Source organism: Elgaria multicarinata, chromosome 2 (genome assembly GCF_023053635.1).
Source record: "Elgaria multicarinata webbii isolate HBS135686 ecotype San Diego chromosome 2, rElgMul1.1.pri, whole genome shotgun sequence".
In the NCBI taxonomy this organism is placed as follows: domain Eukaryota; kingdom Metazoa; phylum Chordata; class Lepidosauria; order Squamata; family Anguidae; genus Elgaria; species Elgaria multicarinata.
The window spans coordinates 157,425,988-157,438,589 of record NC_086172.1 but is presented as its reverse complement, the minus strand read 5'-3'; the positions used below and the strand labels follow the sequence as shown (position 1 = coordinate 157,438,589).

Genomic DNA, 12,602 nt, shown 5'->3' with positions numbered 1-12,602 from the left:
ATTATCTACCTGGTCAGCACCTCCTTGCCTCCAGAACACCAGCCCCGACAGGGACAGTGATGTTCTCATTACTCTTCTCCTCCGTCAAAAGTCTGAGCATACCAGTAAAACCGAGTAAGCTAAATGCAATCATTTTCGTGTATTACTTAACATGACAAAAACAGATAACATGCCAAAGTCATGCGTTCAAAAGCAAATAAATATTTTCTCAACGCACGGGCGCAAACATCCCACAGGCAGCTGTAACAAACATGCACCTCCAGGAGACTCACTGTGAAGGTTTGGGCCACATTTTGTGTGACTGAAAAATTATCTTTCTGCTTGCCTGGGCAATGCCTGAAGTTCCTGTGTCAGTTGTCTCTCACCACGTTTTGTGCTCATTAAACTCTCTTGCTGCATGGCGGAGTCTTCAAGTCTGACACATCACTGCGGCTCTTGCCACAGGAGCACAAGAAATTAGAACTGAGGGGGAAAAAATCCTTAAAGCTCTCTTTTTCTTACCTGGCTCCGTGCAGTTCTTTTCTTCATGTGACTCATTATTTGATGCCATCAATCTTCTATTCCTCCATAATTCTGACAGAACATTTTTGTCGACAATAGCTGACTCTTGTCCTGCGTAAAGACAGACACAGTATTTGTACCGGCAAAAACAGCTACTCCTACATATCCATATATATTACTTTTTTCACTAAACAAACATTCTCTGAGACTAAAGCAAAGCTTGGCATCTTTTGTTAGCACACATTGTAATATATATGGGTTGATATATGTGCTGGGTAGAGAGCCAAAGGGGAGAAACAGTGTGGTATAGTGGTTAGAGTAACAGCGGGAGAAATCAAAAGGAAAATCCCCAGTCAGCTATGCAGCTTGCTGTGTGACATTGTGTCTATCACTGACTCTCAGCCTAACTACCTTACGGAGTTGTTGTGTGGAGTATCCTACATCCTGAACTCAATGAAGAAATGGTAGTATATCCATGTGGATAATAACAATAAAACAATGTGGTGGGGAAAAACATCATGATAGCATGAGTGTTCAATGTAGTGTTGTTAATAGAAACCTCCCTGTGATGAGTAAAAATTGCAACCAGGTGGGGAAGCTTTATAGCAAGGATGGGGAATGTGTAGTTCTCCAGATGTTCCTGGACTGCAACTCCCATCAGCCCTAACCAGCATAGCCAATAGTGAGGGATGAGGAGAGTTGTAGTCAGTAACATCTGGAGGGCCACATGTTCATTTCATTTTCATTTCATTTATTGCATTTTTATACCACCCCATAGCCGAAGCTCTCTGGGCAGTTTACAAAAATTAAAACTACAATAATATTTAACAATATACTAATCAACAACATCACAATAATATTCAAAAATATACTAAATACAAGTTTACAGCAAAACAAACCAGATAAGAAGATAAAAAAGAAAAGAAAGCTTGGTTGGAACAGCGTTTCTCCCCCTGAAGCAGCACCTCTCAACCTTCAGCTCCAGCCTTGCTTCCAAAGTCTCCAGACTTCTTCTTTTCTTTTCAGCCAGAAATAATACAGGTACATGTGGGGAAGCAGGATGGCAAAAATCGTTGTGCACTAGCAACTTTCCTGGTCCTTATTGTAAAGCTGTATGAGACACTACACAAACGTTCAAAGAGTATTTGCAGGGCTGGTTAAAAGCAAATCCAGTACATGGTGTCAGGATGCTTTTTTTTAAAAAAAATAAAACTTTAGCTACCAGCTTCTTACCCCCTTTTTTTTCTTGATTATTCTGCTTTGGAATTCAACCGTCAACCCATTTATTTATTTATTTAGTACATTTCTAATCCACCCAAAAACTAATGTTCTCTGGGCAGATTACAACTAGGTAAAAAACCAAAATGCCATTTTAAAGCAGTTAAAATATAAAATGCAATACAAATATTTAAAAGAATAAAATATAATATAATGTAAAACAATAAGCCGCACAGGAATTGATAGAACAGCCATAATAACCTAGAGCTAGTTATATATACTGTATTTCGTAATTGTGTTTTAACCTGTTGGGTGTTTTACTGTGGTTTTAATTTTTGTGAACTGCCCAGAGAGCTTCGGCTATTGGGCGGTATAAAAATGTAATAAATAAATAAATAAATAAATAAAAATAAATAAACGTTCACCTTAAATAAAAAAATCTCTGGGTACACACCTCATGAAATGTGCTGTGCACACCTATTTAGCAGTGGCAACATCAAAGCCTTGGTTGGGCTGTCCTAATCTCACAGAAGGGCTGAACCAACAGAAGGTATCTATGACTCCCATTGGTTGAACTGATATGATTCTGGGCAGGCACACAGCCTTGGGAAAGGAAGGGTTAAATATTTGTTTTATTCATGTTTTATTTAAATTGTTTCTAAGCTGTCTTTCAGGCAGAAGCTCTCCCAAGGCAGCTTACAACATTAAAATTCATTTAATAAAACACTGATGCAATAATAAGGCAGCAAACATTCATAAAACAATAGAAACCAGTAATAAAACATTACTTAAAATCTACAGTATCATTGAAGCTACAGAGCAGAACAGGCCAGTGAAACATAGTCAGGGGAAGGAAAGAGGAAAAAGTAGGTTTTCAGGGCTTTCCTAAAAGCCTGCATTGATAGGTCCTGATGGACCCCAATGGGAACCCTTTCCAGAGGTGTGGGGCCACTGCAGGAAAGATCCTCTCTCTTGTATACTTGTCCAACTAACTGCCCTCAAAGGTGAGTAAGTGAAAAGGGCCTCTGTTGCTGATCTTAAAACATCGTGAGACTAGGAAAGGAAGACGCAGGGATCTTTGAGAGGGTAGTAGGCCAGGGGTACTAGGACAGGGGAGTTGGAAGAGGAAGTGATCCAGAGGCAATGGGGAAGAGTACAAAACAAAAAAGAAGAATCTGAGAGGGGAAAGAAAACTGGGACAGAGGGGTGGGGGCTGACAGGCTGGGCAGGCTAAAGGTCACCCATTGATTCAAAAGCACCAGCCAAATCTTTAGGTGTAGGCTTCTAGGTTACAATATAATTACTGCAATTTATATGCCCATTTTGTTTTGCAAATGCACAGCTAGTTATTCATTCATTCAATTTCTATCCTGACTTCTGAACTAGAAGATTCTGCAGCTGGCGATACAACCAGGGGCAAACAAATCAATGAAAAAAAACTAATGATGAGCTTCCCTTAAGACACACACAAATCTTCTGAAAATTAGGACATTTGCCTTCGCCATGGTCTACCTGGCCATTACAGCACTCACAGAACAGACATTGTTCTCAATTAAAACACAAGTTACTTCAAGAATCTCTTTCAAGTGAACTGCACAGGGACAAGTTCAAAGAAGCCTTTAGTCTAAAGCAACCCAGTAGGAACTTGCAGTTTAAATGCCTGTGGAAATGCTAGCTATACAAGTGGAGGCAAGTTCCACACACACCCTGGGCTCATCCATACAATCATGGCTTAGATAACTGAAGGAAAAGGGATATGAAATGGATTACTAGTTCGGGGCCTAACATTGTACATGTTAAAAACAAGTTATATTAATATAATCCAAAGGACAACAGGCGAAATAATATTAAAATGGATTTAGCTAGTGTAATGGAATATTTTTATTATATAGGTTCTCGTGAAATCAGATATCTGAATTTTGGTAGCTAGAGCTTTTGCAAGGGTGTTTTTTTCCACAGTCAAAACTATACATGGGATGCAAAATTCACAAGGTTTTAGCAAGATCTATAAGTGGAAGACTAGATCCTGCCCACATGCTGCTGTTCACTGACCTTCCCTGCAACACCCAACAAAGAGTATTTTGTATTCCAACAGAATATAATTCAAAAGTATTTTTTCTGCTAGTATCTTTCCTTTGAGTTAAAATGATTTGCCAGATGAGGGCGGGTAGGGGGTGTACGTGGGGCCGTAGGTGGGTTTCACTCACAGAGTTATCAAGATGGTTAGGGTATTTCTATGCCCAACAAGTAGAAAGCTGAAAATAGCTACATACAAGTACAAGATACACAGATCACTTTAAAAAATTAAGGCTGAATGTTCAAGCAGAATCCAACAAAGCACTTATGCAGCCACTAATTATCTTATCCGCAAATGGAACCCACCACTTGCAAAAGGAAGATTTAGTACTTCTGAGATAGCTGGAAACAAGTGAAAACGCTCACATCTGGAACCGGACCAGTCAGCGGAGCTGGCATAAGGGAGCTCCAGGAACCTATTCCAACTGAGAAATGAGTGTTTCCACTCATTTCAGGCTTCCTGTGGGAAGCACTAAATTGCTGTTGCACAAGTGGTGAGTCCCGCTCGTGCAACAAAATTGGCAGGACCCACCACATGCACAATAGAAACAACGGGAACAAAAGAATCTGTGGAGGCATAAATGCCCTGTTGGTTCTGCCCATTTTATTCCCTTGAAATGGGGAATAAGAAGTCAGTCCTAAACTACTTCGGATTAGTGCTGAGTTGAAAATTATCTGATAAGAAATTTTGGCTCAAACTTGGAGGTGTAACTTAAATTATTTAGATCCTGGGCAACTTGTGGCCATCCAGATGTTTTGGCCTACAACTCCCATCATCCCTTGCAATGCTGGCTGAGGCTGATGGGAGTTGAAAGCCAAAACATCAGCCCACATAGAGCCAGGCCTCGAGAGACTTGAGCTCACACATTCCCTCTCCTCTCCCCTTTGTAAGTGAGGAGGAGAACACTTCCACTTCCACTTTTGACTAAGGTAGGTTTGAATTATGTACAAACTCAGGTAACAGAGGAGTATTTTAACCACAGTTAGTTAAAACAAACCAGGTTAAACCCATAGTTTGATCACTAATTAGCATTAAGATTGATAACTGGAACAAGGAGGTTCGAACATATAACACCAATTCTGGCCCGCTTGCATTGGCTGCCTATACGTTTCCGAGCCCAATTCAAGGTGCTGATTTTAACCTATAAAGCTCTACATGGCTTGGAACCACAATACCTGATGGAACGCCTCTCCCGACATGAACCTACCCGTACACTGCGCTCAACATCTAAGGTCCTCCTCCGAGTGCCTACTCCGAGGGAAGCTCGGAGGATGGCAACAAGGGAGAGGGCCTTTTCGGTGGTGCCCCCCCAATTATGGAATGATCTCCCCGATGAGGCTCGCCTGGCACCAACATTGTTATTTTTTTCAGTGCCAGGTCAAGACTTTTCTCTTCTCCCAGGCATTTAACACCATTTAACAATGCTAAGTTTGTTTTTTAACAGACCCCCAGAACTGTTGTTTTTAAATGGATACTGTAGTTTTTATACTGTTGTTTTTATGTTTTTAAATTTTGTATACTTTTAATGTTTACTGTTTTTAACTTTTTTAAACCACCCAGAGAGCTTCGGCTATGGGGCGGTATATAAATGTAACAAATAAATAAATAAATAAATAAGAAAAAGCACAAGTTCTTAACGGAAACTGTAGTTTAGTCAAAAGTGAACGCATGTGAAGGAGAAAGGGAGGGGAAGTATATGAGGCTAAGGCCTGCCATGCCTCATTTGCAATTATCTGAAGCATGGCTTATGATCATATGATATGAACTTGTCCTAATTACTAGAAAAGTCTGAAAATCTAATCTTTTTTGTATCCAATTCTCAAACATTCAGACATAAAATTCACCTCCTAATGGAAGCCAGCAATCCAGCTCAAAGCAAGCCAAGCCACATATAAGATGGAATCCTGGCTGAGGGAGTTCTATACACTTTCACACATTTTAATCAGGGGAAAGGAGATTCCTAGTACGGACTAGGAATAGAAGTTCAAACACAGATCATTTGACACATGAAACAGAGTCAAAAGGTATCGGAGTTTCACTCTGACATACTATGATGATCCTTGCATTGGGCAAAGGGAGGATGTTTATTAGCCGACAAGAACTTATTGTCTCCGCTTGCAGAAAACCAATTAGATATGCTACACATACCAGATAAGGTTTGACATTTATCATATACAATTCTTGAACCAAATGTACTACTTACAATATTTAAATTGTAAAGCCTCCAGATTGCTCCAAAACAGATTTATTGCAGTTATATGCAATAAATTTATTGCTATCATCTGATCCTTCCATTTTAGATAAATATGCAGTGAATAAAAAAATCCAATTCCAATCAATATTGAGAAAGAAAAATTAGGGTGCAATCCCATGACCCATGGGAGAGGGTCCCAGTAGACACAGGATATTGTGGATCTCCCCCTCTAGGCACAGAGAGGGTGGCCCACTCACAGAGAGATCCTCCCTGGATGTCACCTGAGCTTTTCCTACCATGGCTGCCCTGTCAACCATGGGGCCAAAAACAGGGATTTGGGCAGTGGAGGCGGCCTATGAATCCACTCTGGGTTTCAGTCAAAACTCTAAAGGAGCTAACCAAGGTGCTGAACCTATTTTAGGGCTTGAGTTCAGCACCTTGGAGTACTGACTGGTTCTGACTGAAACCCAGAGCTGATTCACAGCCCCGCTGACATCAGAGACACCAGCCGCCACTGGATTTGGAGGCATGTCAGAATGGGTGAGGATCTGCAGAATTGTAGGCCCTCCTGCTCACGTCACACACCATAAACAGAGCTGGAAATTATGCCTAAAATCTGACATAGTAAATTTCCTCCCATTGGTAGTAATGGAGGCGGAGGGAGAGAGAAACAGCTGCTCCCACACTTTCAGCCAGCAAGTCCTATTAAGTTCAATGGCCAATTTCAACCCTACCACCAGTGTGGACTGCAATCCATGGGGGGGGGGGAACCATTAAAAAAATCCCACCAAAATCACTAGCTTGCCCCAACGTTCAGCTGCAAATTGCTCCATACTGCTGCAGAGCACCCAAAGGGCCAAATTTAGCTTGCAAACAAGCAAAATACAGCCTTTAGTGCACTCCGTTGCCACTTGGGTGGGACATTGGGGGGTGGCAATAGGGGTCTACATGCGGCTTATGGGGCCAGCTGTTGCCCACACCTCGTGTATTGGATTGTAGCCTCAGCTACTGTGCCATGCCAGCCCTTAATAAAGGAAACCACGAGAGGAATCTTTATCTCATCCAATGGCCACACATATCACACCTACTCCTTGATCTGGCTTTCGATGCTGTATTTTCCTGACACCTGCCATTAGCATAATGGTTGATGACACGCCCACGGACGTGCCCAAGCTAAGAAGAGCTGCCAATCTGCAGCCTGACAAGTCATTCTTTTAATAGCTACCTGTCAGAGTGGCACAGGCAGCTTTCCCCATCTCTGGTAATAAAGGGAGGAGCTAATATACCTGCCAAACTTCTTCTCTCGTTAAACACAGAGGAGTCCTGTTGGTGGGGGAAGGGGAGCTAGCAACCCTACAACAAAGGTTGACAGATGTCCATTTATTTCAGAGCTGGTCGTATTTTGAGGGATTGCTGTAATGTTTAGGAACATTACAAATCCCTAAAGATCATAACAGATGACTCCAGCTTCTGATCTGCCACAGCTTCATCAACTCCCCAGGACACACAGCAAAAGTCCAGAGTTCCTTATTTTTATTTGTTAAATGTTGATCTGGCAACCTCAGTTCTAATCTGCCCATTTCAGAATTACTGTTCTAAACCTATGGAGAGAGAAAAAGAATGAGAGAGAGGGAGAGAGAGGCAGCACAGCGGGTAAACAGAAAGCATTTCTATGGGCTGGTTGCTGTTGCCAAGTTCTGCACAACTCAGCTTGCAGGGGGTTCTTTGAAAGGCGGGAATGAAGTGCACCGGAGAGTCATCAACATTTTTTCCAGCAAAATCCATCTCTGGTGAAAGTTCAGTTCAGAGGGCACTGTAGCTTTTATGCAACGTACAAAGAAATGGGACAGAAAGTCACCAAATCGCTATTCCTGATGTCACACACACACACCAGTTTTGCTCTGTTCCCCTCATCTTTTTGAACCAATATTAAACCAAAGCCACTCTTAAGTGGGATTGCACTTCCCATGGAAATATAGCATAATGATAAAAATTATTCCACATACTCAATATCCCCAAATCTGACTCTGGAATACATGTACATAAGTCACATGATCATTGCAGAAGTGAATGTACATGAATGTGCCAGTTCCTTTTTCCTACCTACAATAGGGGAAAATGTGCAGAAATCTGCCCTGTATTGCTGGTAGATAATCCTTAAACTGGAACTACCAGTATGAATCATCTGCTTTAGTATCGAGGAACAATCTTGCATTGATATTCCATTGGGGTCTAATGCACCCCCTCACCACCATGTATGCAATATTTATTTATTCATTTATTAAAACATTTGTATCACCCGCTATATCATTGGGATCTCAGGGCAGCTTACAGATAAAATCAATTCAAAACGTAGAAAACAATAAATAATGCACACAGCTAAAAACTTATTAAACCATTAGAAAGCAAAAAACAGTAGAAACTTTAAAAGCAATAAAAACAATTTAAAATATGTGCAGCTTTAGGCAAATTTAGCCCTCAAAGGCTTTGATAAAAAAAACCTCTGTGAATCAAGAAGCATTATCTGTGCTGTGGCTGAAATTCTAAACACATGAAGTTGGGATCAAATCTCATTATATGTTTAGTTCAGACGTAAACACACATAAGATCACACCGTAGCAGGAATTAGAACTGGCTGGTTCATCACTATTCCTACTGGTGGCAGATTCAGAACAGAAAAAGGAAACACTTGGTCAGATAGAATATAATTAAGCGATGGAACTCACTGCCACAAGACATAGTGAGGGACACCAGCTTAGATGCCTTTGAAAAAGGACTGGTCAGTTTCAATGAGGATGAGCCTGCCATTCCTGCACTGAGCAGGGGGTTGGACTCGATGGCCTTATAGGCCCCTTCCAACTCTTCTGTTCTATGATGCTAGTCATGATGGCTGTATGGAACCTGCAGTTTTCAGGGGCAGTAATATGTCTCTGAATGCAGCAACAGGAGAAGCATCTGGCCTTGATGTTCTGCTTGTGAACTTCCCAGAGTCATCCGTTTGGACACTGCTGTGGTAGACAGGATGCTGAACTAGATGGTCTGCTGGTCTGACCCAGCTTCTTATGTACTGAGATCCAGACACAGGGAATCACTCACATATGAATGAATGCATACTGGGAACAACTGTTGCGCTGGAGAAAACATCCTGGGAGCAGATTGGGGGAGGATGGTACACAAGGGGCAGTTACCTTCTGTTTATACCAGGGGTGGGCAAACTAATGCCCTCCAGACGTTTTGGACTACAACTCACATCATCCTTTTCCACTGAGGGTGGGGCTAATGGGAGTTGGAGTCCTGGAATACCCTGAGAGCACCAGGTTGCATAACCCTGGTTTCATACAAACTTAGCCTCTCTTCCCACACCTCTCCCGTATCCCACCCACCCTTTTCATTTCTCCCTCTGGCCACCCACCTACCTAGCTTGGAGAGAAGGCTGGACATGCACCAAACGAAGAAGAGGATCGCGCAGATGAAGCCGAGCTGTTGCAGCAGCATCTCCCGCCTCTTGCGAACTTTCCTCAGCTTGAAGAGGGGAGGTTTCGGCGGGGCGATCGGCTGTACCTCCAGCCCCATGGCGATCCGGGGCCGGCTGGACGCGGCTGGCAGCCTCTTCCTTACCTCCGTGTCTTTGCAAGCGGGGCACTCACTCGGAGGGGACCCCCGTGGAGGGTTCCATCCTCACGACCAAGGGCGAGACACGCATCAAGGAAACGGGTCCGGCATCAAGAGTCAGGGAGGCGAGGAAACACGCAGGCAAGGGGGCAGCTGGGCAAATGCCGCCCGCAGCAAGTGGCGAGTGACGCGCCGGAGCTCAGGAGGAGCCCCTCGCCGGTGCCACAGGGCAGGCAGCGCGAGCAGCAGCCCCCTTCCCCTCCCTTCCTGCAGGCCAGCCCCGGCTGCTGCCGAGAGGCGAAAGCCGGGCAAAGCAAGAAATCCCCGCCGGCTCTAGAGAAGCAGCTGAAAGAGCAGCATCCAAGAGCAGCAGCAGCAGCAGCCGCCTCGGTGCGTCCCTCCCCGCCTGCCTCGCTCCACAGAAGGAGGAGGGGGAAAGTGCCCTTGCGGATCGCAAGCCCCGCTCGGGGGCAGAGAGCAAAAGAGAACGCGAGATCCAGGCGGTCAAGAGCAAAGCGCCGGCGGCTCAGCTCCGCGCAGCATCCCACTTGGAAACTTTTAGATCCACCTTTCTTTCCTCTTCCCACTGTTGCCAGAGGCTTGCAGGGCGGCGGCGGCGGCAGTTCTCCTCCTCCGCCTCATCAGCACCATCCTCCTCCTCCTCCTCATCCCCTGGCGGCTGGGCTGCCTCCTCTCGAGTTGCACGCCCAAGCGCACGCGAGCCCCACTCCTGCCTGCCTTCGCCTGGAGCGCTCCCTGCAAGGCCACGGAGCAAATTCCTTCGGAGCGAACCTCCTGGCCGGCACTGCCGCCTCCTACTCGCCCCCCGCCCCCACCTCGGGTTCCCGGGCAACTTTCTCTCCGGAGCACCTTAGTCCCTGCTCCCCCGCCCGGCTTTGCAGGCCATGCGCATGCGCATGCTGAGCCCCCCAACAGCGCGCTCCCTCTGCGCCACGCTTCGTCGTTTGTGCGTTTTCCCGCGCTCGGCCTGGGGGAGGGGGGGATTAACCGACCAAATTAATCTTTTCCCCTAAATGGCGCAGGAATTATCCCTTCTCCATTTAGCACTTGGCAAGGCCGTGCGTGCGCGGAGGAAGCGTGCGACACCATGTGCTGCCGCTGCTGAGCCAACCCCGTGTCACACTCGAGATCACACCCAGGCAGTTTCTTTTCCAGGCAGTTTCTTTTCCAGGCCCGCCGTGGAGGGTCACGTTTTACTTTCCTGGCTCTCCTCAAGAATGAACCCCGCCTTTTGAGAAATGCAGGGACTTTGCGAGACACTTAAAACAGTGGGGAAGGGGGGTAGACAAATCTGCAACTTTATTATTTATTTCATTTCTTTACCACCCAATAGCCAAAGCTCATAAAAATTAAAACCACAAGGTACGGCACAAAATACTGAAGCTTAAAACCACAATATAAAAGTACAACCAGAATAAAACCAAGCAGCAATGCAAAGATTTAAAATAACAATTAAAACAGCAGGCTAAGAGACTAGGATGCTAAAATACTGGGATTTTTTTTTTTAAGGTCTTCACCAGGTGCTGAAAGAAGCACAAAATAGGCATCAAGCGAACTTCTCTAGGGAGCTCATTCCACAGCTGAGGTGCCACAGCAGAAAAGGCCCTCCTCCTGGTAGCCACCAGCCTCATTTCCATTGGCAGGGGCTCACGGAGAAGGACCCCTGAAGATGATCTTAGGGTCCTGATGGATACATGGGAGGAGGCGATCCTTCAGACAACCTGCCCCCAAGCCACTTAGGGCTTTGAACGTTAATACCAGCACTTTGAATCGGGGCCAGACATGGGCTAGTAGCCATGTGCTGAAAAGTATCTATATACAAACTTGGAAATAATTACTAGGGTTTATTTAAATTTCACAGGAGGAAAAGTCAGCCAATTGACTTCTCGTCCAAATAATCTCAGATTAAAAAAAAAACTCTTTAATTTTATCCTGTGCCAGACCACCCCAAATCAATGGAAAAGGTTCCCTCTCCCCCCTAAGCCATCCTATGCCCTCCAGACAGTGTCTGCGGGGATAGTGGGGAACAGGATAGTTTGGTTTTCCTGGCTCCCTGCCCCTTCTCCCACCCTACCCCATTGCTCATGTGGAAGGAACCATGCTGGTTACCTCTCCACACTCGGAGGAGAGTGTGGAAATGGGGGTGTTCCTGAGGGGTGGGGAGGGGAGGAGACCAGGGGGGTGGTCATATGACATATCCTATGGCTGCCACAGCCACCTTCCCTCCCCCCACCCCGAGGTGCCGCCACTAGATGAAACAAAATTACTAGACGGGTGGGATCGCCTGCTTTCTCCTCCTGCCCCGCACTGGATGCTATTCCAGCTGCAATTCCCCCTTGAAAACTGTCCCCCTGCATGGCAATTAAGATGTGGGAGAAAACTGCCATTGGCACCAATGGGCATTCAGGGCTCTGTGGAATAGATCCAGGGCCCTGAAAAATAGATCTAGGGCCAGAGCCCCATGGGCTCACACTTAGCAACACCCATGAATGATGGGATGAGGTTGGAGCCAGGGATCAAGTGAAAACTGGACAAAGGTGCTGAATTGGGGGGGGGGGGTTAATTCAGACATTATTTAAAATTTCATGTATTATTTTCCCAAGATGCCTTTTTATCTGATACAGATTTTTTTAAAAGTACATTGGGGCATCTTTCAGAGAGGGTGTTTACAGTGGTCCTGGCCCCTGCCATTGTGGAATACTCTCCTCAACAAGGCCTGCTTGGTGCCAAAATTGCCTTCTTTTCAGCGCCAGCTTAGGACTTGGCATATGATGGGCTATCGAATGCATTAGTTGAATTGTTTATGGTCTTCACTGATGTTTTACTTGTTTATGGGATGGTTGTATTTTAATGGATAATTGTTTTAGCTATTTTAATTTTTTTATGTTTTAATTTATTGTAAGTCACCTTGAGTATTTTTTTCGAAATGCCTGTAAGAAATTTAATAAACAACAACTTTACATTTTCAAAAATGCACAA

At 44.7% G+C, this 12,602-nt stretch overlaps 1 protein-coding gene across 2 annotated transcripts in view; it reads right to left on the bottom strand.

Moving 5' to 3' along the window:
• SLC24A4 (solute carrier family 24 member 4) overlaps window positions 1–9,758 on the bottom strand; it is a 114,853-nt gene extending 105,095 nt beyond the window's left edge. For both annotated transcript variants that reach the window (XM_063147636.1, XM_063147637.1), the window contains exons 1-2: window positions 9,407–9,758; window positions 502–612 (exon numbers count right to left, since the gene is read on the bottom strand). In XM_063147636.1, the coding sequence (XP_063003706.1) occupies window positions 502–612; window positions 9,407–9,563 (268 nt within the window). In that variant the 5' untranslated portion in view covers window positions 9,564–9,758. The remainder of the gene's footprint in view (window positions 1–501; window positions 613–9,406) is intronic.
• Window positions 9,759–12,602: the final 2,844 nt, after the last annotated feature.